Genomic DNA, 27,684 nt, shown 5'->3' with positions numbered 1-27,684 from the left:
TTAAAGCCATATCCTGACCACACTCACACACACACACACACACACACACACACACACACACACACACACACACACATACACGACCCCTACTGCCTCCCTCCCTAGACTCTGTGTGAAGTGCTTTTTGCTTCAGCGATGTCAGGTTTTGTGGAAGGATACCATTCCCTGTGGAGGAGAGCGCGCTGAAACTTCCTTGTACCTCTCCTTCATCTGTCAGGAACCTGCTGTAAGTAAATCTTCTGTCTTTCATGCCATGCCCACTGTGTGCCATCACTCATTCTTTCATCCTCCACTATTTCCCTCTCACATCCTTCTTCCCTTGGCAGAGGGTGCAAGTCTCCCTCTCTCCTGTTGGACACATACACCCAATGTTGTCTGTATGCAAACTAATGCCGCAGGCCATTTGCTGGCCTATGAAGGGTTTGTACTGTGCAGCAATATTTGCTGCTTGTATATGAGACACTCTCTGTGAGGCTGACCTGACTGTAATTATAGGTGAGTGGGGAGATAGATAGGCTGCAGTTATCTGTGCTGAATAGGCGGTTTGGTGATATTCTGATGTGACTGCACACTGGGGGACACTCAAAGTAATGGTTTGTGGCTTGATACTGTATGTTTTTAAAAAGCTTTTACTGTTTGCATTGAGTATGTAATAACTGTGATGAGAGATGAAATGGATGAACACAATGCAATTTACACAACCTGTCAGTCCCAGAACAACCTTTTAAAACTCCTTGGATAGTATCAATAATGCATTGACATCAAGCTTAAAGCAAGACTGTTTTACTTAGTAAAGTTTGCCTTTAGTTCAGTAAAATGGGTTTTAGGAGGTTTAAACCTAATCTTTCAACAGCTTTAAACTTTGGTCTCATGCTGTAATCTGAAGATACAGTTGATGATGTTGTGAGCAGAAACCTTACTTTGTCCTCAAGCATATGATTTGAATAGAACTCAAACTAGATACGACACTGAGGGACTCAGTAGATGACGACAACAGAATATGCACTCTTGTAAATGTATGTGTAGAAGGGATGGGATATTAATCTAGGACATTTAAAAAAAAAAAAGGTCAAATAGTGATCCAGGGGCACCTCTGGTCGCTGTGGGGGGAAGTGGAGACTGGAATGTCCAGCTGGCATGGGAGGAATGTCACCGGAGCTGCATGGGAGGGATGAGAGTCAGGCAAAGAGAGATGTAAACTTCCACTGAATGATTAACTGAATGGTCGCCAATACTGTAACTACGGGATTTTATGCCCCATTTGTGTCAGAACTGCCATAGGTGTTAATGTTGTCATTGTCACTATGCATGGCTTATCAGCTTACTTGATGCACATGCCAAATTAGGTATCCACCAACAACCAGTGCAGCAATTGATAATAGGAGAGATGTGGAGCAAATCTTGTGTTTTAATAATGCCTTTATGCCTTTGTGCAATTATGTTTACTCTTGCATCCAAATGTTTTTTCTTGTTATGGCATTAACACTCACACACACAGTTATGTCTCCCTGACCACATCACAGGGACACATACCGCACACACACACACACACACACACACACACACACACACACACACACACACACACACACACACACACACACACTAAATATTACATATTTCTGTAAATCAATGAGAGATAAGAGATGCCCATCTAGCACCAAGACAAATGATGTGACTCCAGCAGTAACAAACCTGTTTGTCGTGACAGTTGTAATCTCTAAGTGTGTGTGTGTGTGTGTGTGTGTGTGTGTGTGTGTGTGTGTGTGTGTGTGTGTGTGTGTGTGTGTGTGTGTGTGTGTGTGTGAGAGTGTGTAAGTGACAGTGTGCTACTTAGGTGCTTAGGTGATTGTGTTGCCGTGGGTAACAGCAACAGAATTCCTCCTCCACTCTGAACTGTCAAGCAAATGTTTGTGCAAGTCTATGTTTATGCTTGATGACAAACTTTTACTTTGGTACAGTGTCAAACAAGTACAGCTCAAACTCATTAATTCTAAGTTTTAACTTTAACTAGAGTTCCTCTGAGAGATGCAACAGCAGAGAAATACAATGTTATTTCTATGTGCAACAGCTTCAGCTGAGGATTCTGTAAGAGCCTGATGAGGTTAATTGTTATTACCTTCTGCTGTAAAAACCTGTGGCCAAAGTGGCGTTAATGATGCTTTTATTTGACTATATTTCAGTTTTTAGTGATTTTTCCAAACTTCCACCTCTAACTTTTCCAACACTACGCTAGACTCAGCTATAACATTACTCAGTTTGTTAGTTTCTACAGATGCCAAACTCAGACTGCATCGTTAAAGTGGCCAATAAGATCATTATGTTTGGGTTAACAGCTTATTTATTCTATATTAGGTCTCACATTTGTCAATTTATATGCACATTGTATTTAATGTCTTATTTTACACACAGTTTTGTATTTTTTCATGTACATTTATGCTTCACTTGGAAGCAGAAACATTGTTTTTTCCCTCTGGGACAAAAAAACCCTGATGTTTAAGCTTCTTTGGCTGATAGATTCTGCAGGCACAGTTGTTTTCTGACAGCAACATCACTCGTGGAATCTTGTCCCTTGTTTGGTTGTAAAATAAGTGCTTAGATTTGCGCAAATGTACAGTATTTATGTGTGGAATACATATGAGTGCATGTGTGTGCTTTGGCTATGGGCATACAGGTTTTCCAAAGCATATTCAACCATATTTACTTTGTATTGTGATGGAGAGAGCCATGTGGTGAAGGCTTAGTGACTGAGCTGAGAGATGCAGTCATGTTGGATATATTTAGATAGATCCCTCAGGGAGGCTCAGTAATAGCACTGGCCATATTGTGCCATTTCTTGAGCATTTCATATAACTTCAGGAATAAAGAAAGTATTGTTTTACCCAGTTAAGTCCATTTATAAATTCAGTTAAACGTAAAAGAGAAATTGCTTTGGAGACCGTTTTTACAGTGAAAACTATCGCAATACACTAAAAAGGTCATGTATGTGGCATGTTTTCTTTCTTTTAAACCGTTTTTGCCACTGTGGCCCTCGTTTAGTCGTTTTCAAATTAGTGTTTCAGAGAAATTCTATGAAAGCATTTTTGGTAATTTGGAAACTGCCTTTTGACTGTTCTCCATCCATGTTTGCAATTCTGACCTTTATAGTAATACAGAGATTTGTGTATTGATGCTTCATTCTTTATAAGCTATGATCTAAAGGTCCAAAGAAGAAGATATTCAGCATACCAATTGGCATTATATAACACAAGCATTTGACTGTCTGTGACAGAGGAAATGTCAGGCTATTGTTCTAAATAAATACAACTAAAGGATAGATTAGTTACAATTGCTGATCTGTTAAAATGTAATGTACTATTGATGTTCACTGTCTTGATAGTAATCAGCGAAGCAGTCATGTGTTGGTTAACGTCTTCTTAAAGGACACACACCCGCCCTCTGAATGCATGTCAAGCAGGTCTGTTTAGATGTCAGAATTTGCACTGAATGTTTGTTTCTGTTTGTATGAAAACATAAACAGTGCTCCTGTATACCACTCTTTCCTAAGAATAGAAATGCAGTCACGCAAAAGAGAAAAGCAACAGATTTGATATGCCCTCTACCTAATTCTGTAAGTATCTGTTTGTGGGGAAATCCTGATTTTGTTGTCTGTGTTCATTATTTTCATCTGTTGACATGCCTCTGACGATGTGCAGCTAGAGTTGTGTACACCTGCATGTGTCTGTGTGTGTGTTCACGTGTGCTTGCGTGCTGGAGTTTGAGCCGTGTGTTAATGCTGCTGATACAGGCAGTTCCTATGACACATTCCTGCCCAGCTTGGCTCAGATCAGGCAAGCTGATAATTTTAGCAGTGCTTATGTCAGTCAGTCCCGCTGTGTGTGTGGACAGCAAAGAGTAGGTACCACTCCTCGACATTTGTCATCCACTACATCATCCTTGCCAGAGGACTATACAGGATAAATGTGTGTTGTAACGTGTTACAACACAACAGCAGACAGGCATCCCTGATTTTCTGCTCTGCCAGCAGCAATCTGGTCTTTCAAGCAGACTACAAGACAAGCAACGTTGAATTTGACATCACAAATGTGTGGTCAGTATGTGATTTTCTTTTTTTAGATAGAAGTAGCACTTGTACAATCCAGTCTCAAAAAGCACTACCTTTGTGAAGCTTTTAGTGTCCAGTTTGGGTCCAGATGGCATCAGAGAGGTGTCGATTCAACTCTACGGTCATTTTGAGGAGTTTCTGTTATTTAGTCCACCAGGAGTGTTGTTCAGGCCACACTACCTACAGTAGTTCTCCTGGTTCATGTGCAGAGGTTAATAGAAGTGTGTATCACAAATCCGCTAGTCTATATCCTTGACGATCCACTTCCGGGATTGCTCTGGTGCCGCAGGATGTATGTATTTCCGCCCATTTCCATTTCCTTCCGCTTTCTTTTTTGTTGGAATTTTAAACTCCGGTGGATTTATGAGGACTATGGTTAACTGCTCCTCAGATCTCTGCAGGGTAAATCCAGACAGCTAGCTAGAATATCTGTTCAATCAGAGTTTTCTCTCACACAACTATTTTGCAGCAGCTCCAGTAAACCAGAGCATGTTTTTCTCCCATCGTGTAATGCTGTGTGGTGGAGCCAGATCCTCCTCCACTCCACAGCGTGTACAGGGTCTGGCAAAGCGGGACTACAAATCTGCTGACCTGTGAACAAATGATGGAATTTCTAATCCCCTTAAGTAAATGAATTTCCACCCTGTTAGGAATCAAAGCCGTAATGCACATTTTTGTTTCAATGGTTTTACATGATGTCTTTTTTTATAATGAGCAGCATAAAAAGAAAAACCAAAACTCCACGTCATATGTGACATACATTTTTTTTAAATCTTTGACATCCTTCACCATGTTTGATTTTGGTGCATGTGTCTCCGTGATGTAAAGGACATGTGGGCGTCTATTTTGCCACGTGACATGGAACTAGCTGTTTATGTTAATATATGTTTAGCTCAGGGCGTCGATTCCCTCAGTTATTTAAAGAAACAAATTATTTCAGGATAAGCTCCTCTACCCTGTGGCACATGCTCCTCTTTCACTGAAATAATTCTCTCTGCTGGGCTTGGGAGAGGGTTTGGTAAGATAAGAAAGTGGCTGAAGAATCTGTGCATCATGTAATATTCCCTTTGAATGTTTTTAACTTCAAAACATTTGAATATACACTTTGAAATGTGGATTATATTCGGTTTATTTTCAATGTTTATACTGTTGCTTTACATGCTGATAACTGCCCATGCTAATTCTGTTGCTGTTCAGTGTAAAACACATGCAAGCATAATTAATATGAATGTCAATTGAGTTTATTTGATATTCAGTACAAAGGAGTGCGGGAAGACAACAGTACTCTAAGAGTTGTGAAGGTGCAGGTATTTTCCTATCTGCTGTTCGATGTCTGCCTTGATGTTATTCATGTCAAGAATCCCTTGATGAAGTTCTGTTTGCAACATAGTGAGTATGAGGGAAGATGAAATGGTTTAATGACTGCAGTGGTCAGAGATTGTGGTTTATTTCAGAGGTGTAGGGAATTTAAATATAAGCTTGATTCAATTATTTCTGTTTTGTGAGACACTTTTACTTCTTGCTTTGAACATCTTTCAACTACAAGATTTACTGTAAGGTTGTAGCTACTAATTACTTTGCAGGTTTTACATGCAAAACATGATGACTTCACAGATTATGGAGTGTTCAAATTGTGTGGTTGTGATTTCCTTTGCTCCTATACAAGGACCAGGTGTAAATGTCTGATGATAAAAAATAATGTAAACAAGAGTAGCATAAGGACCGTTTTAGGGAATGATTTGTTGATTTAAATTTGATACTTTTAACTTACTGTATTAAAGAATATGAGTGATTTTTTTTCCTCCGCTGGTCTGTTTTGTATGGATGTAAAGCAAAGGATATCATTTGTGTGAAGTGAAGCACTCGGCACACAATTCACGCTCACACACACCTGCTTTCCCTGAGGCCAGCTGTGGTGTAAAGACAGCTGTGTAGCTGCCACAGCATTTGAAAGGAAGCATTAGTATTTTCTTTTCAATCAGTGATTTGCATGCACGATAGACCTGTGTGTTTACTATGAGCTGCCAAAAACAAGCCTCTTTCTTAATAGTGTGTGCATAGTCTCAAATCTCCACATAGCCCTATACTGTGTATGATATATTTATGATGTATTTGCACATTTGTCAACTTTTATCTTCTTTTTTTCATTCTTAACTTTGCATATAATCACACATGCTGGCAACCATTAAAACCCCAGTACCCCTAAGGATATGATGGCAATGCTCAGTTTGAGATGTTAATGTATAGTAAACATACATGAAGGAGTGACATTGTGCACAAATACATCTTAGATACGTAATATGTGCATTACATGTATTGGACAGTTATGGGACAAGGCTCATGAAAATGCACGTGGATCCCTCTTGAGGGTTTCTGAATCATTGCTTTGCTGGTCATCTAAAAATCCCTGCTCTTTTTGCAGTGTGTGTGCAGCTCAGAGCACGTGCCTGCCAGTGGTGTGAAGGGGATGAGAACTGATAGCTCTATATATAGATGTATATGTATGTGGAGGCTTAAGACTGGATGGTGCAGGAGAATGGAGGCTTTCCGCGTATACTAGTGACGGTTACACAGGCTGGTCCATGCACGCCATCTATTATCTCTGTGTGTGTATTATTGTGATTCTGTGTTTGTGAGGACCCTCAGATTGAGGTGTGTGAGTGTGTGTGTGTGTGTGTGTGTGTGTGTGTGTGTGTGTGTGTGTGTGTGTGTGTGTGTGTGTGTGTTTTTGTATGTCATGTGTGTAACTTGAGCAGCAGGAAAGGAAGGCAAGTAAAAGGGGGAGGTGGGCTATAGTATGAGATTGAAACAGCTGACTGTGTGTGTGTGTGTGTGTGTGTGTGTGTGTGTGTGTGTGTGTGTGTGTGTGTGTGAGGGATGGTGTCAGGCCCGGAGCTGTCCGACTCTAACATATCAGGATTGTTCTCTGTTACACAAGAACCTTCTCGTTATTCAGTGTCTGTGTATGTGTGTGTGTGTGTGTGAATATACTGTGTATGCGGTATCTGTGTGTCTCCTCGTCTCTCATCACGTTTCCTTCTCATCTTGTTCTCAAGTCCTTTTCCCCTTCCTCCTCGTCCACATCTTTCCAGGTTAACTTTTTCTAAACATCAAGCAAAATATAACAAGGCAGTATTGGCTGCAAGCAAGCACTGCAGCACTCTTAAACCTTGTTACATGTATAACTCTCACTCTTACAGAACCTTTCTTGTCACATTATTTGTTCTGTGACTTCCACACGGCACTAATGTTACAATACAAAATGTAACCCCAGAGTCCCTCAAAAAATCACATACAACATGTGATTGTGTGAAAATATATTATGAAAATAATATAATATATTAATAATAAATATATTATTTATTATGTGTGCACTGCCTGAAGTGGGTGTGGAATTTTCCTGTTGGAAACATCACAACTGTTGTCACTATCACTATCATTACTGTTATTGTTCTGCCTCTTACCAACCCTGGGGCAGAACGGTTTCTTTTGGCTGTTGATATTGCACAAAGCACAGTTAACTGCTGCACTGGGTTTGTTTCTACCTTTTAGCTTATGCTAAAGTTCCTCTCAAAGCATTATCTGGACTTCCTGCTTATACTGTATAACCACATTTAGTTGGAGTCTTGAAGCCAAATTCTTTAAAAAAAACCACACATAAAATTACGTTTTATCTCATTTTATCTCTTCTATATCTATAGTCTTTTCATCCATGCAGTACTCCCATTATATTATGTGTGCTAGCTTCAGGAGACTCTTGTGGGTGCTGGGGGTTCTTCTTCCTCTCGTTTAATAACTGCAGGAGTTTATATTGTGATAAAACTGTCGTTTCAGCAGAAACCACAGCGGTAAACCAATAATGCTGTGGAGTGCTCACTGCAGGGTTGACAACGGTCTTTTCAAACGGCTGCCCACGCAGAAGTGCTGCATTGGGTACTGTATATTGGTTGTGTCAGATACTCTCTCTAATTACTTACTGTGGAGCGTGATAACCAGACATCCTATTAGATTGTTCTATCAAGTGGCAATATGTTTATGGGAGTTGTTTTGGTTTAAAAAGAAGCATCAGATCTTGTAAATACTATCAAGTAAAGCAAGTGTTGCAACAATATAAAAACATGTGAAACAGTGCCACAATAGTACTGTGTATATGTCATTTTCTGAGTGGTATTTTCATTCCTCTTAACCTCTACTTCCTGTTACACCGACCACAGCAGTCTGGCTTGTGAGTTTAGGATGATTGGATTTTGGAAAGGTGTGTGTGGGCGTGGAGGAAGCAGAGCCGGAAGCGAGGGAGAAGAGACGACTGGACTCAATCTGTACAGATTAACTGTAGATTGATGTTTGTGTCAGAGAATCGTCACCTCTTGCACCAGATTAAACTCTTACCACTTCACAAAGATGGGGCGTTTAAGGGATTGGTGTTATTATCCTGTGACAACATACAGTATATTATACTTGAATATGATTAAGGATCTTTTCTTAATCCCTGCATGTGTATTTTGATACTATAATGATAGGTGGAGAGGCATATGTCCCAAATTCGTATTTTGAAGAGTTTTTTTCAAATGTGACATCATGAATTATGTAACTATGTTTTGTCTGTGTGTGTGTGTGTGTGTGTGTGTGTGTGTGTGTGTGTGTGTGTGTGTGTGTGTGTGTGTGTGTGTGCATGTGTTTGTGGGCTAAGTAATGATTAATGTCTTCATAACTGTAACTGGAGGCCAGATGATTGTCACCAGTCCTGTCAGCTGCTGTTTCCATTCCTTATTACGATCAAGCTGCATTCACTGACCCTGCTTCTGAAACGTGCACATTCACAAATAAAATAATTACACAGCAGATTAAGACTTTATAGGCAATATATTCCTGGATTCCAGATTGCTGTGTTTCCAACCTTGACTGTTGGACTTTTCTTCTTCTTGTCTGTTTCAATCTTTGCTTCTCACTTTCTCTGGCCAGCACGAATTGCTGGTCTGTGATGCAATCCCTCCTCCCTGCTAGTTTAAGTTTCCCAGCCAATCAGAGCACGGCAGTAGGAGGTTATCCAGTCAGCTCATGCTTGTAAACAGCACTGACAGTAGGAGGGACTTTCAATTTACAGTCCCACCCTCTGTTGTGATCCGTGTTCAGCCTTTTTCAGTGCGTGTGTTGTGGTGGAAAAGGGAAAAGCGACAGAAGGAAAAGAGAAAAGGAAGAGTGGTCAGCAGGGCCAAGGGGAGAGAAGAGGGGGGAAGTGAGCGTGCATGTGTGAGTCAGGGCATGTGCTGATTCTTCAATGTTAACACAGAGCTGCCATGGAGTCTTCTAGACTGATCTACTCCACACTACTGATAGTAGGTATTGCTTTTGTCAACTCTATTTGTCCTCATCTACATGAATGTGTGCACTTTACCACTTTACCATCAGATCAGCTGCTACCAGAGAGGAGTGTGTGAATTTGTATGTTTGTCCAAGCTGTCAGTACATATTCATTGGTGCTGCACAGGTGCGTGACAGTGAGCAGAAGGGCTGACACTTTAACTATATTCTCTGTACTCCTTTCCTTCTAAACTGTCCGTCTCTCTGTCCCTTTTCCTGTCCTCTTGATGAACTTAAAAGAAGACCTTAAATTTCCTGTCTTGCCCTCCCCCCCCCCACTTCATTTACAAGTGTGTGTTATAAGAGATACACATTAGCTGTGTGAAGATCCTATTGTACAGTAAAGCAACAGCAGAGGTTTCAGTGCTGAACGAGAAAGAAAACTGTTACTTTTGTATTTGATAAATCCAGCAGTGAATAGACAAACTGTGTTAACTCAGCTTGTTGTCACACACACACACACACACACACACACACACACACACACACACACACACACACACACAAACACTTAGTTACACATGTAAATACTGTAATCCTGAGAATTTGAGGAATTAGTCAGGCTAAGGCCACCAGCAACATTACTGCTGTTTTAACTGCGCATATAACGGCCAGGAGAATTATCTCTCTGCAGGATGTGTCAACTCATGCATCATTTTTTAAGCTTCCTGCAGTCCTGCCTGGACTTGGCTTTATCCAGCCCTGCTGCCAGTAACTGCAAAGCCTTGAATATGCATGTCTTCACTCAGTTTTTTTTAACTTCCCAGACCTGTCAGTTAACTGGTTATGGTTGCTTTAGAGCATCAAATCAAAGCATCATGGCCTACTTAGGAGTTTAAGTGCCTCGATGTTGTTTTAAGCCCCCAACGTCGACTTCAAGGCAGTGCTGCGACCGTTGACTTCAAGGCACCTAACCCTGACCTAACCATTGCCTAATCCTAGTGCCTTCCCTGCCTGGAAGGCGATGTTGGGGGCTTAAAACACCAAACACCGTTTAAGTGGGCATGAATGAAATTGGGACCATGTCAAAACAGTCTGTTGAATGCATATAACTATAAACATGCACACATCCACTCATGTACAAGCATACATGACCATCACATGTGTCTGTTGTTGCACCATATGTGCATTTTACAGTAAAACTGGGACATACAAGAGCTTTGTTAAAGGACCATGCCTTTTTAATGCATTTGCTAAACTGTAAATTGAAAGGAAACTAAGGTTTTACATTCTCTGTGACTGACTCTGAACAGATTTAGCATTTAGCTTTTTTCATCCAAATGTTTTGAGACAGAATTATCATTTGGGATTTATTGGACTCCAGATTACTTTTTTGCTTTGGTCTACCCACTAAAACTGTGTTATATATACAATATAACCAACAATAAACAAACACCAGCCACTTCACTCTCCAGCAGTCCTAAGACCCCTGGTTTTATTTTAGTTTCACCGTCATTGCTTTCTCGCCAATCTACTAATACATGTATCTAAATTTAGACAGTCGTCATTAAATTACTATCAGTATGTTCTAGCACAGAAAGAGAATGACAGAGAAGTGTGAGAACTGCACCGAAGTATACAGTATGTCCTGTGGTTGATCCCTCTTTAATTCTACGTTCTATTGATATACTTCTTTTCATTAGAATCCAACTGAGGCAACTGGATACTCTTGAAGTGCCAGTTTAAAGCAAAGGGTTTATAGAGAACAATGCAGATTTAGATTTAGACAAAACATAAGCTACTTAGCAATAATAATTTCCGTCCAACACCCTGCCTGTACCTAACTAGAGTTTGGATGTGACATGTTCTCATGATTGATGGCTTAAGAAGTGACCTTTACCCTCCCAGTCTACAAACTGTCTGTTGTTGGATCCTTTGTGTGTGTGTGTGTGTGTGTGTGTGTGTGTGTGTGTGTGTGTGTGTGTGTGTGTGTGTGTGTGTGTGCGCGCGCAACAACTGACAATGGGACAGAGTGGTACATAGGGGATTGAGTGCTGTGTTAGATCCAGCAGTGACAGATGTGCAGATAGGGAAGAGTCTGATGGGGAGATGATGATTACCTGTGTGTTTGTCTGTATTTCTTTATGTGTGTGTGTGTGTGTGTGTGTGTGTGTGTGTGTGTGTGTGTGTGTGTGTCCTTGTCATTGACTGTGTTATGTCCATAACTACTGTATATCTTAAGGCCAGGGATAATGTTTATTTAAGACACATGCTGAGACACTGTGTCTGATACATTAACAATACACATGCTGACCCACTGAGAAAATGTGGCAGGACGACATTGCTGGAGCCAGTTAGCAACATAGGGAGAAAATGGCATGCAGAGTCAAAGGTGGCAATTTTAAGTCAAAGGTCAAGTCAGGTGAAGCTTTTTTCTAAGAAATATATGTTGTCGTGGCCTCCTATATTGCAAAAGGCTTGTGTACTTTTTATCATTCAGACTGGATATTTTTTTCCATAGGTAACACCTGATCTTCCCACTTAATTTACAATATAGGTGCATATCAATGAGAACATGCTGCAGTAGCACCTTTAACATACCACTATAATTATTATGCCATATGTGTTTGGGCTTGCACAAGTTGGATACAGCACCAGTTTGTGTTGCTAGGCAGAATATCCAAACATTGCAGCTGTATTTCTATAATGGATGAGATTATGTAAAGCATGGGGCTCCTCTGTTCCGGTCACCTCACAGAGTTTTCCTACTGTTTCAAATTGTACATGTAAAATGTACACTGTGTTCTAGATGTAGTTGCAGCAGTGCCAGCATCACATGTTTTACATCATTTAATATCATATAAAAATGTTTTACACTGACAGAATTCTGTGTATAAAGGCAACATGATCTCTTTTTCAAATTTAAGCAAAATGGTGCCTAGCCACCAAAAACTACAGGATTATAAAAAAATAAAAAAATAAACATTTTAAAGCTGTACCGTGAAACTGTGATATTTTTGCTAAAGGTTATCATACCGTCAGAATCTTATACCGGCCCATGCCTACTCAGCACATTCTGTTTTCAGTCGTGTGTGTGTGTGTGTGTGTGTGTGTGTGTGTGTGTGTGTGTGTGTGTGTGTGTGTGTAAATGTCACAACAGGTCAGGAGTGTGTATTGTTACTGTTATTTTCCTGCTTTGGTGTTATCTGATATGTTAATCAAAAGCTAGGTACATCATGGCCATACTGGTTTGTCTACATCTGCTGCTGTCTGTACACTCAGGACTGGTGCATGCTTCACACAGTTCTCTTTCAGCTGGCTTTTGTCTGGTATTAACCTAGAAATAACACCATAACAATGGAAATTGTAGTGTAGTGTTTCTACTACTCAAGGAATTAAGCAGCTTTGTTAACTTTGGTTCCTGGTACCTCCTGTGGTAAGTTTGCTGAGCATTAGTGGCCCTGAAAGTGGCACTGTCTAGAAAATATATGCAAATATTCATGCATTTATCTTTGTCTTTCTGCAGGTTAACTGCTGTCATTGTCCGTGGCTTTAAATGTCCTCTGCCATGGCAAAGCGTGAGGCTGGGAGCACCAGCCCTGTGGTGCGTCAGATAGACAAGCAGTTTCTGGTCTGCAGCATCTGTCTGGATCACTACCGGAACCCCAAGGTCCTGCCCTGTCTGCACACCTTCTGTGAAAGGTAACTAACATTTGTGCTCTCTGTTTCAATGACAACTGGCAAAAGTCCTAATTACCTACACTTCCCTCAAGCTAAACCTGACACAAACCCAGTCTCTGCTCACACTGTTTGCTACATGTAGCTTTTGCTGGCCATGCAAAAAAGATGGTCCCCTACCAGTACTTATCCTCCCAATTTATAACTGAAGAATTCTTGTCATATTTACATGTCTCCTAATAGTGGTACCTCATCTATTGCAAATACTTTAATTAAACAGCTCACAGCACTCACTGACTCCACTGGGATAAGTGCTGGGATATTTCTTTTAGAAAAGCCTGTTTTGGGTCAGGGTGGGAGGATGGAGTAAGGGGTATTATGTTATTTACACAGGATAACTGTGATTATGTTTCAATATCTAAACCTATGATCAAAACAAATATTTATGTAATAGTCTTGAATAGCCACACAGAGTACGGCAATAATCCGTTTTCCAGGCAGTGTGAGGGGCATTTGCCCACCACAGGGCAAGTTTAATCCACGGTTTAACTGGATGGCATGTGATCTGGAGCCCTGCTGAGGTGAACAGACTTTTTGTCTGGAGCTATACATGATGTTACCAGACAGATGTTTTAATACTGGATGGGTTGATGTTGTTTTAGGGGTTTTAGGGTTAAGCTGGCAAACCCATGCTGGGCCTAGTCTGTTTGGTATAATTCTGCTCCCCTTTTACTCTTTCTGTGATTATCTGAGTTGTGTGCTCATTATTCAGAGATCATGGATCATGACTTTGCCATAGGATGTGCAACTGTTTCAAATAATGCCAAAATAAATGACATCATTCTACAATTGAGGCACGTGGCTACTTGTACTCATACTTATGATTGCAACAGGATTTTAATTAACAGAGATGAGTGTGGCACGTGCTAAAACAGTTGACAGAAAATGAATCAACATTTAATTAATCGTTTATTCAGTTTGATTGGCTGCTTTTCTGTTCTGTTTTTCATTTTATAAACCAAAAAGCAGTTAAGTAATCACAAATTGGCATTTTAATCCACAATGAAAGGTATCATTAGTTGTGACCCCATCACAGACATTTTCATCCCATAACTGTTGTGGTCCCAGCTGGTTATATGTCTTACAAAGCAACCGTCATCTATCCAGGCTTCAGAGCGTTACAGTGGTGTTGACAGAGCGGTAGATAGACTTTTGTTAAAGCTCTCCGTTGTTCTCAAAAGCTAACAACTGCAGTTAACCAAGGCTTGGTTAATACGAACCAGTCTGGTGTAAACAGAATGGTTTTAGCATGCAGCCCAAGCAGCTGCCAGACATCCTGGTGTACAGAGACTTATCCTCGATACTGATCTCAGGTTTCTTACAGCATCAACTGCCAATTAGGTGATAACAGAAGCTGAAGAAAAACAAGCGTACATCACATGCTGGATGACAGCCGGGCTGTAGGCCAGGAGTGTGGTTTAATCTGCATGTTGCAGCTGAACATTGCTGGCTGAGGGTTTGGTTTTGGCTCAAAGGTTGTCTAATGTTAAATAGATTGCCTCCTAAGGGCAATTCAACCTGCACAACATCCTTATCCTTCAGGGGCCGGTGGAATAGGTGTGTGGCTGCTGCCAGGATGAGGCCAGAATCCAAAACACACGCACACACAAACATGCCAAAGCAGAAACGAAAACACAAAAATCTGTTCTCCCTAAAATCTTTTGTCTCTTTGTGTCTCTGTTAGGCGGATTGATTTGCCAGAGATTCACTTACTAAAAGAGGAAGTGTGTCTCTTCTCTTGAAGCTGTGGGTTCTGTGAATTGACTCAGATTCACACGTATCCCCTATTTGTTGTGACAGCAGCACTATTTAAGCACTGTCTCTCAATTATTTATAAAGTGACTGCTCTCTCTCTAGTGTCTTCCTCCTCTCTCTGCTGTATTGGTAAATTAATTTTGACTAATAATTATATTCCGAATGATTGCGAAGAATTGATCAGTTAGATGTTATATTCTAATTCTTGCTTTTCTTTATTTGTTGACTCCCTCCCTCCAGTTGTCTCCACAACTACATTCCCCCAGAGTCTCTGACGCTCTCTTGTCCAGTGTGTCGGCAGACGTCCATCTTGCCAGAGAAAGGAGTGTGTGCTCTACAGAACAACTTCTTCATCACTAATCTCATGGAGGTTTGACTCTTGACCGCTTTTCAAATTCAAGTCATACGCATATGGGTTAGCCAAACAGGATTTTCAAGTGTGTTACATGCATAGAACAAAAGACAAAACGCAGATGATATGAGTTAAACAACAAACCAAAGATTATTTAAAAACCAAAAAATGCATATGCATGCAAAAGAAAATCCTAAAAAGTCACAGTATATTTTGTTAAAAAAAATCATGGTATAGTATGCCAAAAAAGTGATGAAGTCATAATATAGTATGTCGAAAATTGTCATAGTATAGTATGTTGAAAAGTCATAAAAAGTCATAATATATGTTGAAAAAAGTCATAGAAAAGTCATAGTATTGAATGTCGAAAAAAACTTCATGAAAAGAGCCTGCCCAGACTGAGAACCTGGGTCAGAGTCTGCAGTGACTGTTTGCTGTTTGCCTGTTGGAGCAGTGCTAACCATAGAGCCACTGTCCCTCCAAAGAAATTATTTTCAACAATCATAGTATAGTATGTCAAAAAAGTGATAAATCATAGTATAGCATGTCAAATAATATGTGGCCAGAGGAGCCTGAAATTAATCCGCCGACCTCGTGGTCATGGGACGACCAGTCTACCTCTCAGCCACAAGCCACCCAGTATGGTATGAGGAAAAAAGTAATCAGAATCAGATATATTGGCCAAGTATACTTAAATACACAAGGAATTTCACTTTGTGTTAACTCTCTATACATTCAACAAATAGACATGTAGTAGTAAACATTCAGTAGACAGAATATAGACACATACTGTACAATAGAGACAACAATATACATATAGGCACATAACATAATATACAAATAAGACCTAATATTAAGACAAGTACACATGGAGTGGGATGTAAAGTGCAAAAGGTAATAGTGCAAAGTAGTGTGCAAGATGCATATTGGAATAAGTATGTAATGTGTAGAGAAGTGGGTGAGTGGCCAAAGTGGGGATGACCCCACTTATCCGCAGTTCAGTAGAGTGATGGCAGTGGGAAAGAAGCTGTTCTTGTGTCTGGTTGTTTTTGTGCGCAGGGATCTGTAACGCCTGCCAGAGGGGAGGAGGTTAAAGAGAGTGTGTGCAGGATGTGTGGGGTCTTTGGTGATGTTCTCTGCCCGCTTCCTGGTCCTACCAGTGTACAAGTCCTGGAGCGAGGGCAGGGGGGCACCAATGATTTTTTCAGCAGTCCGAATTGTGTGTTGTAATCTGCGTTTGTCCTGTTTTGTGGCTGCCCCAAACCATACGGTGATGGATGTGCAGAGCATGGATTCAATGGCAGCAATGTAGAAGATGTCCAACAGCTCTTGTGGTAGGCCATGTTTCCGCAGTTGCCGTAAGAAGTACATCCTCTGCTGAGCCTTTTTAAGGATGTTGTTGATGTTGGACTCCCACTTCAGGTCCTGGGAAATGATCATAGACAGTAAAATAAATGGACCAACAGATCCTGTTGCTCTGGACGGAGACCAGTGAATGCTATTAGAAGCACTTTTCCGGTGAGTGCTGAGCGTTACTGCGCAGGCTCCAACTGAGCTTGAAGACGTAGATGTGACGTGAGCAACCTGTCTGAAAGTTGTAAGTCTTCTGGTAGCTGTGCCAAGAGAAATCTCAATCATTCCGAATCTTGCAGAGATGGAGAGCGTAGGTATATGTAAGGAGATAGCAATAATTAGCCTGTGCCTATGCTAACTAAAATGCTAGTTAACATTAGTAATTAAACTTAAACAGCTAATGTAAGTCGAAACTGCCCGCGAGCTCCTCCTGTACTATACGGTAATTCCTCTACTATGCAACAGTAAGTCGCGTGGTTATGACAATCGTTAGCCTATTTTTACAAAAACGTCTGCTACGGAGCCACACGTGAGATACAAGGTAATGGAGCCTTTTATACATTGTTGTGTTTCTTTAGAAATAAACAATGGACAAAGAGTCTTTAAATGCTTCAGATGTAAAGTTATTCACTGTCAAAGTGGCGCCAAAATGAATGGCAATGGGATGCTAATGGCGGGTGATGGCTTGATAGCAACAAAATGGCTCCATAGGAGCTACACTTTGTGGACGCTCGCTTACCCCCTTGGAAATGATGGAGCCCAGAAACTTGAATGAGTCCACATTTGACACTGGGCTGTTGGATAGTGTGAGGGGGGGGCAGCACTATGGGGTGCTCCCTAAAGTCCACCACCATCTCCACAGTCTAGTATAGTATGTTGAAAAAGTGGTTAAAAAAAGCCATAGTATAGTATGTTGAATAAGCCATAGTATTAGTCAGGTACACTTTGACATGTGGCCGATGGAGCTTGGGATTGATCCACCAACCTTGTGGTTATGTTGAATAAAGTGGTTAAAAAAGCCATAGTATGTTGAAAAAAGTGATTAAAAACCATAGTATAGTATGTCGAATAAAAGTTATAGTATAGTATGTCAAAAAAAGTAATTGTATAGTATGTCAAAAAAAGTGATGAATAAAGCCATAGTATAGTACAGTGGTTCCCAACCTGGGGTCCGGGGACCCCTCAGGGGGGTGGCAAAGATCACAGGGGGTGCGCAAGTCTTTATCTGGTTTGAGGTAAAAAAAAAAAAATATTTGCACGTTAAACAAATTATGATAATACACTAGAATATATAATGTATACAAAAGTCTGTATAAAAACTATATATTTTTGTTCTCGCTTAAAATTGTAGGCAGGCTACTTAGTAGGCCAAACCTCTGGGACCTCTTAACCTGTGACCCTTGCTGTCATCAGGTCAGCTGCTAGCTGACCTAGCTGCTAGCTGCCACCACGGCATCACTATTTTATGAATAAAACGTGGCGGAGAAACGTAAAAGTGCTGATAACTCCTCTGTATGAAAAAAGAAAGTAAGGCTGTATCTTGAGAGTTACCTCAACTTCGGTTTCGGAGGGGGGGGGTTCAGCTTTTCTTAGACATAAGTAGGGTGGGGCGCCAATGAAAAAAGGTTGAGAACCACTGGTATAGTATGTCGAAAAAATACATAATTAGGGACACTTTGACATGTGGCTGGAAGAGCCTGGGATTGATCCTCCTCTGACCTTTTGGTTACAGGACAACCATTCTACCTCTCATCCATAAGCCACACAGTATGATATGCGGAAAAAAAGTCATAGTATAGTCGATAGAAGTGGTTAAAAAAAATAATAAAAAATAGTATAGTAAAATAAAAAGACAGTTGAATATTGAAGCCTGGAATTTATCCGCCGACCTTGTGGTTATGGGACAACCATTATATATATATATATAGCATGTCAAAAAAAATTAAGAAAAAAGCCATAGTATAGTATGTTGAAAAAAGTGGTAAGAAAAGCCATAGTATAGTATGTAAAAAAAAAGTAATCGTATAGCATGTCGAAAAAATTTCTTGAATAAGACATAGTAAGGGACACTTTGACATGTGGCCAGAAGAGCCTAGGATTGATCCTCTGACCTTGAGGTTATGGGACAACCATTCCACCTTCCAGCCACCCAGTATGATATGTGGTAAAAAGTCATAGTATAGTAGTCAAAAAATAAATTAAAAAAAAAGTTATAGTATAGTGTGTCGAAAAGTGATGAAAAAAGCCATAGTATAGTATGTTGAAAAAAGTGATGAAAAAATCCATAGTAAAGTATAGACAATTTGATTGGTCCGAACAGCCCTGGTTCGAGCATAGTTGCTCCACAACGGATCAAGTCCAGACCGAACTTCCCGACCTCAAATGTTGTGGGCGGAGCTAAGTTTGGCTGGCATCCAGGCTAATAGTATAGTATGTCGAAAAAAGTAATACAAAAAAGCCATAGTGTAGTATGTCGAAAAAAGTCATAGTATAGTATGTTGAATAAGACAGTCAGGGACACTTTTACATGTGGCTGGAAGAACCCAGGATTGATCATCTGACCTTGAGGTTATGGGGCATCCATTCTACCACCCAGCATGATATGTGGGAAAAAGTCATAGTATGTCAAAAAAAAGTGATGAAAAAAGCTATAGTGTAATATGTCGAAAAAACCCATAGTATGTCTACAAAAAAGTGATAAAAAGCCATAGTATACCATGTTGAAAAAAGTTATAGTATAGTATGTCGACAAAAGTAATAAAAAAGTCATAGTATGTCGAAAAAAGTGATAAAAAAGTCATAGTATAGTATGTCGAAAAAAAGTGATTAGTTATAGTGTAGTATTTTGAAAAACGTGATGAAAAAGCCATAGTATAGTATGTCGAAAAAAGCTATAGTATAGTTCGAAAAAAGCTATAGTATAGTATGTCAAAAACGTGATAAAAAAGTCATAGTATGTGGAAAAAAGTAGTAGTATAGACATAATCAGGGATACTTTGACATGTGGCCGGAGGAGTCTGGGATTGATCCGCCAACCTCCTTGTTATGGGACAGCCATTCTACCTCCCAGACCTCACTGAGAACACCACAAAGCATTTGTGATCATATTAATATATAATCTGTGTGGATAAAGTAAAACAAAAAAAGTGGGCATATCTTTGGAGGCTTACTGAGCTAAATGTACTGTATAAGTCCTATTTCTTAAATGAGTTTTGACTCATAAATGGGGTATTAGATGTAAGAATTGTTACTGTGAGAGCAAGAGAAAGTTTTAAGATGTTCTCTCTCCTCTGCACTGTAGCTGTGACATCACCCACACTGAGCAGCCCTTAAAAACGCAGAAAAAGCCTTAAGAAGCACTAAACTTAAATAGTGTTAACACAAAAACTGTAAAATATATCAAAAAGCTGAATTTAAAAAAAAATAAGATTGCTCCATTGACTTTCAATGTAAAAAGAAAAAAGCTTAATATTTTAAAAAGTGGAGAAACGTTGAATACAAGCACAAATGCCCTTAAAGAGCTGAACATTGTCATATTGAAACGGTCTTTGTAGCTGAAAGAATGAAGTAGTAGTAGGCGACCGAAAATCGTACAGAAGAATCAGATAACAATACTGCGTGTGTTCCTGCTTCTGTTTTTGTGAGAACCACTCTTTTTTTTTTTTTTTTTTAAACAGAGAACATTTTTGCAGACTGAGGTCATTCTGGACAGTCCTTTTTTTTCAAGGGGCTCTTTTTAGAGTTTTTTTAATGTAAGGTTTCTATTGGGCATGTAGAGGTGATGATTAAGGTTACCAGATGGGTATGGATGTTTTGAATGGATGGTACTTAAAAGGATAGAAATACAATAATGTGTGTTTGTGTCCTGAAGAGAACAGCAACAGACTACAAGGAAAGTCAGACAAAGAGAAAAGCATCTGGGGGCTATAGGTTATATACATACCTATATACTGTTACGTCCCCAGATTGATTTATTCTGGCCAGGGACCTTTGTTTAATGTCATTTCCCCTCTCTTTCTCCTTTTGTTTCCTGTCACCTCTCAATTGACCATTGCCAAATAAGGGGAACAAAATACTGCTTACTTACTAAAAAAACAGTTCATAAAAATAAAATAATTATTTCTAAAAGTGTTTTGAAATGATTGAAAAGCTGCTGATGTTTTCTTCCAGGTCCTTCAACGAGACCCTGAGTGCTCACGGCCGGAGTCCTGCAGTGTCCTGGAGTCAGTTAGCGCTGCAGCTGCAGGGAAGCCTCTCTGCTGCCCAAACCATGAGGGAAAGGTGGGAAGCCCTTTTGTGATCATCTCATCAAAATTGCTCAACCTCGTTTGTTTTAGCAATAATTAATTCAAAATAAACTTAATCTTAAATGATTTACTTACTTACTGCAAAGCCCAGCAATAGTGAAGGAGTTTTCTTTTTTTACTTAGTTTGTCTCCCTCTGTAGGTGATGGAGTTCTACTGCGAGTCATGTGAGACAGCCATGTGTCTGGACTGTACAGAGGGTGAGCACCAGGAGCATGTGACTGTTCCTCTGCAGGACGTCGTGGAACAGCACAAGGCTGCGCTGAAAACACAGCTGGATGCCATACTGAGCAGGTGGGGACTTGATACCTTGATAAAGCTTTCAGAATATTTCCTTCACTTCAGGTGCTTTAAGCATTTGACTTAGAGCGGTAGTGTGCACATCCCCACCGGTGAGGTGCAGGGCAAAAAGGGGCTGGATACGACTGAAAAGAATGAGATGCCCGCACTCTGCTAATACTCCCATACGTTTATTGTGCTGCAACGTTTCGACCCTGCCGGGTCTTCCTCAGGCAAATGGCATTCAACAGTGGCTCAAGCATATACATAGGGCACATACATGGTCAGCTGATCATGCATCAGCTGAGCTCATTCAAACTAATTACCAAGGCCTTGATCAGCTGAGCTCATTTAAACTGATTACCAAGGCCTTTATGGGCCTAAGTGCCACCTTTACCATAGTTACCACATAAAACCATTAGTGATAAAATTACATATACACAATATGCACAGAGACAATGAAAAAATTGGCCAAAACCCTAACTTACAAAACAACATTATGTGCTACACTATCCCACATTGACACTGTTTTTCACATTAGACCAATCCCACACACAATATCACAAGAAAAGACATTACAGAAAAGGCTTCATATCAAGTTCTTCATTTAAGCCATTTGGAGACATTGTGTTGAGGTAATAAATCCAAAAAGTTTCTCTCTGACGAAGCCTTCTACCATGATCACCCCCTCTTGGAGGGTTCTTAGCAGAGTGCGGGCATCTCAGTATTTTCAGCTTTAAGCATTTGGCCCAGGTTTGGCATCTGCCATCAAAGATCACCTATACTATGCTGTGCTTGGCATGTCAAAACATGGTATTTTTTTTAGCTTTATAGCTAGTTCTTCTTCAGATATTTTTTTATTTATTTTTTTTTCAAAATCACATTGTGACATCTTGCAGGCTCCCACAGCTAACAATATCCATCGAGCTGGTGAGTGAGATCTCCCGCCAGCTGAATGAAGGGAAGAACAAGGCGGTGGCAGAGATTACCAGTACGTTTGAAGAGCTGGAACGGGCGCTGCATCAGCGCAAGATGGCCCTCATCACAGACCTGGAGAACATCTGCAGCACTAAGCAGAAGGTTAGTTAGGTTTCAGACATTCACATATATAGTCCATGCACTCAACCAGGTGCACTTGCATCTTTGCATGTTCATTGTCAGATGCACAAACACACACAGGCATTTTACAAACAAGTAGTTGAGCATGATCTGCCACATCTCTCACATTCCTGTCAACATACTTTCTTTTCACGCTTCTTCTCTCCTCTTTTTTTTTATTCTTTTGTGCCCCTTTTTTCCTTATCTTCCATGTACCTGAGTGCAGGTCCTGCAGGCCCAGCTTTCATCTCTCCTCCAGGGGAAGGAACACATCCAGAGCAGTTGCAGCTTTACTGAGCAGGCTCTTAGCCATGGGAGTGCTACTGAGGTGAGCTGGCAGATTGTAATTTGTACAAGTAGGCTAACAAACTGGTTACAACTCAGATGGGAATTAATTGTGTTTCAGTCGTGTAGCAGGATGTGAGTTTTGTATTAAGATACACAAAAAAGACTGAATACAATATGTGTCTCTTGCAAGTATAGGTGCTGCTAGTTCAGAAGCAGATGAGTGAGCGGGTAACAGCGCTGGCAAGACACGACTTCCCAGAGAGACCACATGAAAATGCACACCTGGATTGTCAGGTATTGTTTATTCTGATTTAAACTGTTTTTGTGCTCTTGATTTTCATCACGGTGGTCTGACTGACATTCCCACATTGTCACAAAATGAGGCCTTTATGGCAACTGTTTTCTCTACCTATTTACTTTTTCCAGCGAAAAAAAGGTTGTGGGAGGTTTTTGCATGTTGACACTTACAATATCAAGTTAAAATGTGAGGTTTGTTTTTCATATGTATATATTTAAACCCTTTTTCACTTTAGCTGGGATTGATCTCTGTAAGGAAAAGATTACTTCAAAACAAACTATTTTGACAACTTCTATTCCACAAGAAACTCACAAAGCCTTAATGTTCTATTAGCTTGTGGCATTTGGCCACCAACCATGGATTCTTCAGTGGAAAGTATTGAAAATCGTGTGTGCTGTTTGCTTCAGGTAGAGACTGAAGGTCTGCGGCGCTCCATCCAGAACCTGGGAGTTCTCCTCACCACAGCCGCTGTGGCCCACACCTCCGTCGCCACAGGAGAGGGCCTCCGCCACGCAGCAACTGGGCAGATCCAAACAATTACTGTGACAACAAAAGACAAAGTACTGTCTTTATTTTTTAGCCTCACTGCCATTTTCTACACGTGCAGAGTGAACCCTGGATAAAGCATAGCAGCTTTTACATTTAGTTTTTACTTGAATCTGTTGACCAACATATTTATTTGCTTTAGTCACATATTTCAATTTAGTTTTTCATTTGAATTCCAAATGTCATGATTTTTCTCTTGTTCTCTTGCAAGAAGTCATTTATTTTATGATGGCCAGTTAACAGGGATTATTATTATCAAAAACAAATCTGTTAGGAGCTTGTGATGTGTCTGTAGAAAGTGCTGCCTTGGTGGCTGCAACCATGTGCGTATTGCTTGAACAATAATAGATTTTCTTTTGTTCTGAAATTGAATCAATGACCTCTCTCTGCAGGATGGGGAGTTGGTGCGGACAGGAAATGCTGTTTTAAAAGCAGAGATAACGTCTGCTGACAGGAGCCATGTTGCAGAGGTGGAGATAACAGACAATAAGAATGGGACATATGAGGTGGGCTACACGTTACGCTCTGAGGGAGAGTACACTTTCTCTCTGTTGCTGTATGGCCAACCGTTACGTGGCAGCCCGTTCCGCCTGCGGGCGATCAAGCCCTCAGATGTGCCACAATCTCCAGATGACGTGAAGAGGAGGGTGAAGTCTCCCAGCGGGACAGGGGGCCACATACGGCAGAAAGCAGTGCGACGGCCCTCCAGCATGTACAGCACCACCAAGAAAAAGGAGAACCCCATCGAGGATGAGCTCATCTACAGAGTGGGTAAGACCCATCCAGGAGAGAAAGTCGCACACTGACGTGCCAAACCAAACACCATGTAGACATTAGACTTATCATCACTGCAAACTCATTTCTAAGCCATACAAGTTTTTAGGTTGACATCCTCCCCTCTAGGCAGCTTCTGTTTTCACGTAATGCCAGAAGACCACAGAATGAGAATCAACTTGCTGTGACTTGATAGAAGAGATGACATCCAAAAAAAAAAACACTGCATACATTATGTTGTCAGAAGAGGAAACATAGAAAACAAATATGGTTGTTGTGAAAAAGGTAAATGGGAGAATTTGGTTTACTGAGTGTGTTGTTATTTATTTGTCAGGTTCCCGAGGCAGAGAAAAAGGGGAGTTCACAAATCTGCAGGGAATCTCAGCCTCTTGTAGCGGCAGAGTGGTGGTGGCTGACAGCAACAACCAGTGTATACAGGTGAGACTGACTCAGAGAGGAAAATGCATGTAAGTGCAACCATGTATGCCTTTACTATTGTAGTACTGTGATCATGTGATCTGTGACACAATTCACTCAAAAGGGGCTGATTACAGGTATTCTCCAATGATGGTCAGTTCAAGATGCGCTTCGGGGTCAGAGGTCGGTCTCCGGGGCAACTGCAGAGACCGACTGGTGTCACTGTGGACATGAACGGGGACATTGTCGTGGCCGACTATGACAATCGATGGGTCAGCATCTTCTCCTCTGATGGGAAGTTTAAGGTGAGATCGCATAGCTTATTTGCTCAGTTCAGACAACAGTACTGAAGATACAGTATGCCTAACTTAACTTCAATGGTTCATTCTTTTCCCTATTGAAAAATAATTTCAAAGTTTTTCTTTCCCTCCTAAAATCCTTTTTGTCTTCCTCTCTCACAGAATAAAATCGGTGCAGGCCGGCTCATGGGTCCTAAGGGTGTTGCTGTTGATAAGAATGGACACATCATCACTGTGGACAACAAGGCCTGCTGTGTCTTCATCTTTCAATCCAATGGGAAGTTGGTGACTAAATTTGGAGGCAGGGGGACCTCTGACAGACAGTTTGCAGGTGAGATGTAGGCCTCAATGTGTAACAAAAGACCACTTTTTAACTCAGCTCCCAAACAATGACGCCATCTGTCAGTGAGGCAGTGGTGTCTACATGCTTTTAAAGGAAATCCATCATAAAATGTATCATAATTTAGAATATATGACAACACAAAATACCACATTGATACTATCTGTATTATTTTGAAAGAGATAAATACAGTAAATAAAGCTAGCGAGGAATAAAACAATAATCAATATATATAGTTTTGTTGACACCTTCACTGCCAGTTTGAACAAAACAATAATGTACCTCTCAATAATGTGCTCTCATTCTATGTCTGAATATAGACCAATACATACATTCTGTTTCAAAATGTAAGCCTGTACATATACTAAGTCCCAGGCGGTGCAGTGGCCCCCTGCTTCCCCTACAAACTGCTCCTGTGTGGACCACCCTACTCTTTTTTTCTTCTTTGCTTATGCTTTATCTCTGACTACCTATTTTCCTTTCTTTCTGTTCTTCTTCCTGTTTTTCAATCCAGAAAAACTTGGCCCAAACTTTAATAAATCTGGCTCAGTTTTCAGTAAGTACTAAGTGGCCTTGCTGCAACCTTAATCCCACAGTGCAGTGCCCTCTGTCTAACCCAACTCCCTGATCATGTGTCCGCCCCTCTGAGAACTCAGATTGTTGACAAATGGAAGCTGTGCCTGTACAATATTAACCCAGAAACGAGTACATGCCATTGTAATAATCCCTTACTATTACAATAATGAACATTTTGTCATGTGCATTGTGTTTTTTTGTGTGAATGGATATAAAAAGATTAGTCTGAATGATTTGCACTGCTCTGCCTCCATTGCCATTAAACTAACCGGTCTTCCCTGTTTGCTACAAGACAATCAGTGTTGGGGGCTACAGAGCTCATTAGTGGGTAACTCAGCCAATAGGTTTCGCTTCACATAGCTACCCATGATACATTAGCCTTAAGCCTTTCTATATAATCTAATTTAGAGTTTCAGTACTGTTGTGACATTCTGAAAAATACAGGACAACTATTTTAACTCACGTTAAAGCATTTAATGCATGAAAAGAATGCCATCAAATCAGAAAAAAATCAGATTAAACTAGGTTTTGTAATTGCAGCTTTAGGCACAACTAGCTGAAATTTGGGTTTAAACGGGCTTCTAACAGTAAAGGGAATGGTGCAACCTACAGGGATCAGTTTATATTCCAAGTACAGCAAATTCCACATTAACCTGCCTCTCTCTCTCTCTCCTTATCCAGGTCCACACTTTGTTGCAGTGAACAACAAGAATGAGATTATTGTGACCGATTTTCACAATCACTCTGTAAAGGTAAAGGCATAGTATGTCCTTCATACAGATATGTATCAAAGTCCACACTCGTATGTAGACAAAATGTGTGTTTTTACTGACTTCCTGCCCCAGGTGTACAGTGCAGATGGAGAGTTCTTGTTCAAATTTGGCTCTCATGGTGAAGGCAATGGCCAGTTCAATGCTCCCACTGGTGTGGCTGTGGACGCCAACGGAAACATCATCGTAGCTGACTGGGGTAACAGCAGAATACAGGTGAGACTATTCAGACTGCTATCAACTTCACAACTTTGAGATTTGTGTATATTGCAAAATATTGTGATAGTGTTTTTCAGCAAATGAAAAATGGTCGTGTTTAAGTTACAAAGAAAAAGTTACATTAGGTCATAAAATGCTATGGGAAAGGATAACTTTTGAAAATAAAAAGTCAAACTAAGATCTTGAGTATTTTGTTAATGCTAACACTGCAGTATGTTGCAACATAAACACTGAAACTGAAACTTTTGTGTTTTTCTATTTCAGGTGTTTGACAGCACAGGCTCCTTCTTATCTTACATTAACACCTCAGCAGACCCGCTGTACGGCCCTCAGGGCCTCGCCCTCACCTCAGATGGACATGTTGCTGTTGCCGACTCTGGGAACCACTGCTTTAAGGTTTACAGATATCTGCAGTAGGCTGAGGGAAGGCATCGCCGACACAACCCCTGCTTAAACACGTACTGCTTGCGGACATAGAGCTGCAACGTGCCTGCACACTTTACAGTGGCCCCAGGTTCCACAAATGAATTTCATTTTCATTTTGTTTGTACATACTTTAGAATATCTACTATTCAGAGCTAAACACGTAGACATTTTTTGCATGAAAAACAACCAAAATACCCAAATTCAAGTCTAATTAGAATGTGTTATAACAGTGATCTTCAACAGGGGGTCCGGGACCCCTAGGGGGGCCTCCAAATTCTTGTTAATTTTTGAAAGATTTAAAAAAAATTTAAACTTCTTAACATGAATCCAACATATTAGCATATATAAATCTCCACTGCTTACTGGCCTATAGGTAAGGTAGTCACTAAGGCCATCCACATATACAGTTAATCCTAATGATTCACTGTGCCACATGTATGTTTAA

The 27,684-nt window shown here is 40.5% G+C and overlaps 1 protein-coding gene across 6 annotated transcripts; it reads left to right on the top strand.

Annotated features, from left to right (window-relative positions):
* On the top strand, positions 1-27,348 carry trim3b (tripartite motif containing 3b). 6 transcript variants are annotated; one of them, XM_078266025.1, is made up of 16 exons: positions 1-226; positions 12,933-13,108; positions 15,140-15,269; positions 20,775-20,885; positions 21,052-21,203; positions 22,088-22,268; positions 22,513-22,614; positions 22,770-22,868; positions 23,280-23,432; positions 23,811-24,189; positions 24,527-24,630; positions 24,747-24,914; positions 25,071-25,239; positions 26,506-26,576; positions 26,670-26,810; positions 27,078-27,348. In XM_078266025.1, exons 2-16 carry the CDS (start codon positions 12,963-12,965, stop codon positions 27,228-27,230), a joined length of 2,259 nt encoding a protein of 752 aa, XP_078122151.1. In that variant the 5' UTR covers positions 1-226; positions 12,933-12,962; the 3' UTR covers positions 27,231-27,348. The 6 variants fall into 6 exon arrangements, with proteins under 6 accessions (XP_078122151.1, XP_078122152.1, XP_078122148.1 ...); XM_078266026.1 differs by lacking the exon at positions 1-226 and adding an exon at positions 3,522-3,610; XM_078266022.1 differs by lacking the exon at positions 1-226 and adding an exon at positions 3,856-4,090.
* The last annotated feature ends 336 nt before the right edge of the window (positions 27,349-27,684 follow it).

Source organism: Sander vitreus, chromosome 13 (assembly GCF_031162955.1).
Source record: "Sander vitreus isolate 19-12246 chromosome 13, sanVit1, whole genome shotgun sequence".
In the NCBI taxonomy this organism is placed as follows: Eukaryota; Metazoa; Chordata; class Actinopteri; order Perciformes; family Percidae; genus Sander; species Sander vitreus.
This window is presented reverse-complemented; position numbering and strand designations above follow the sequence as displayed.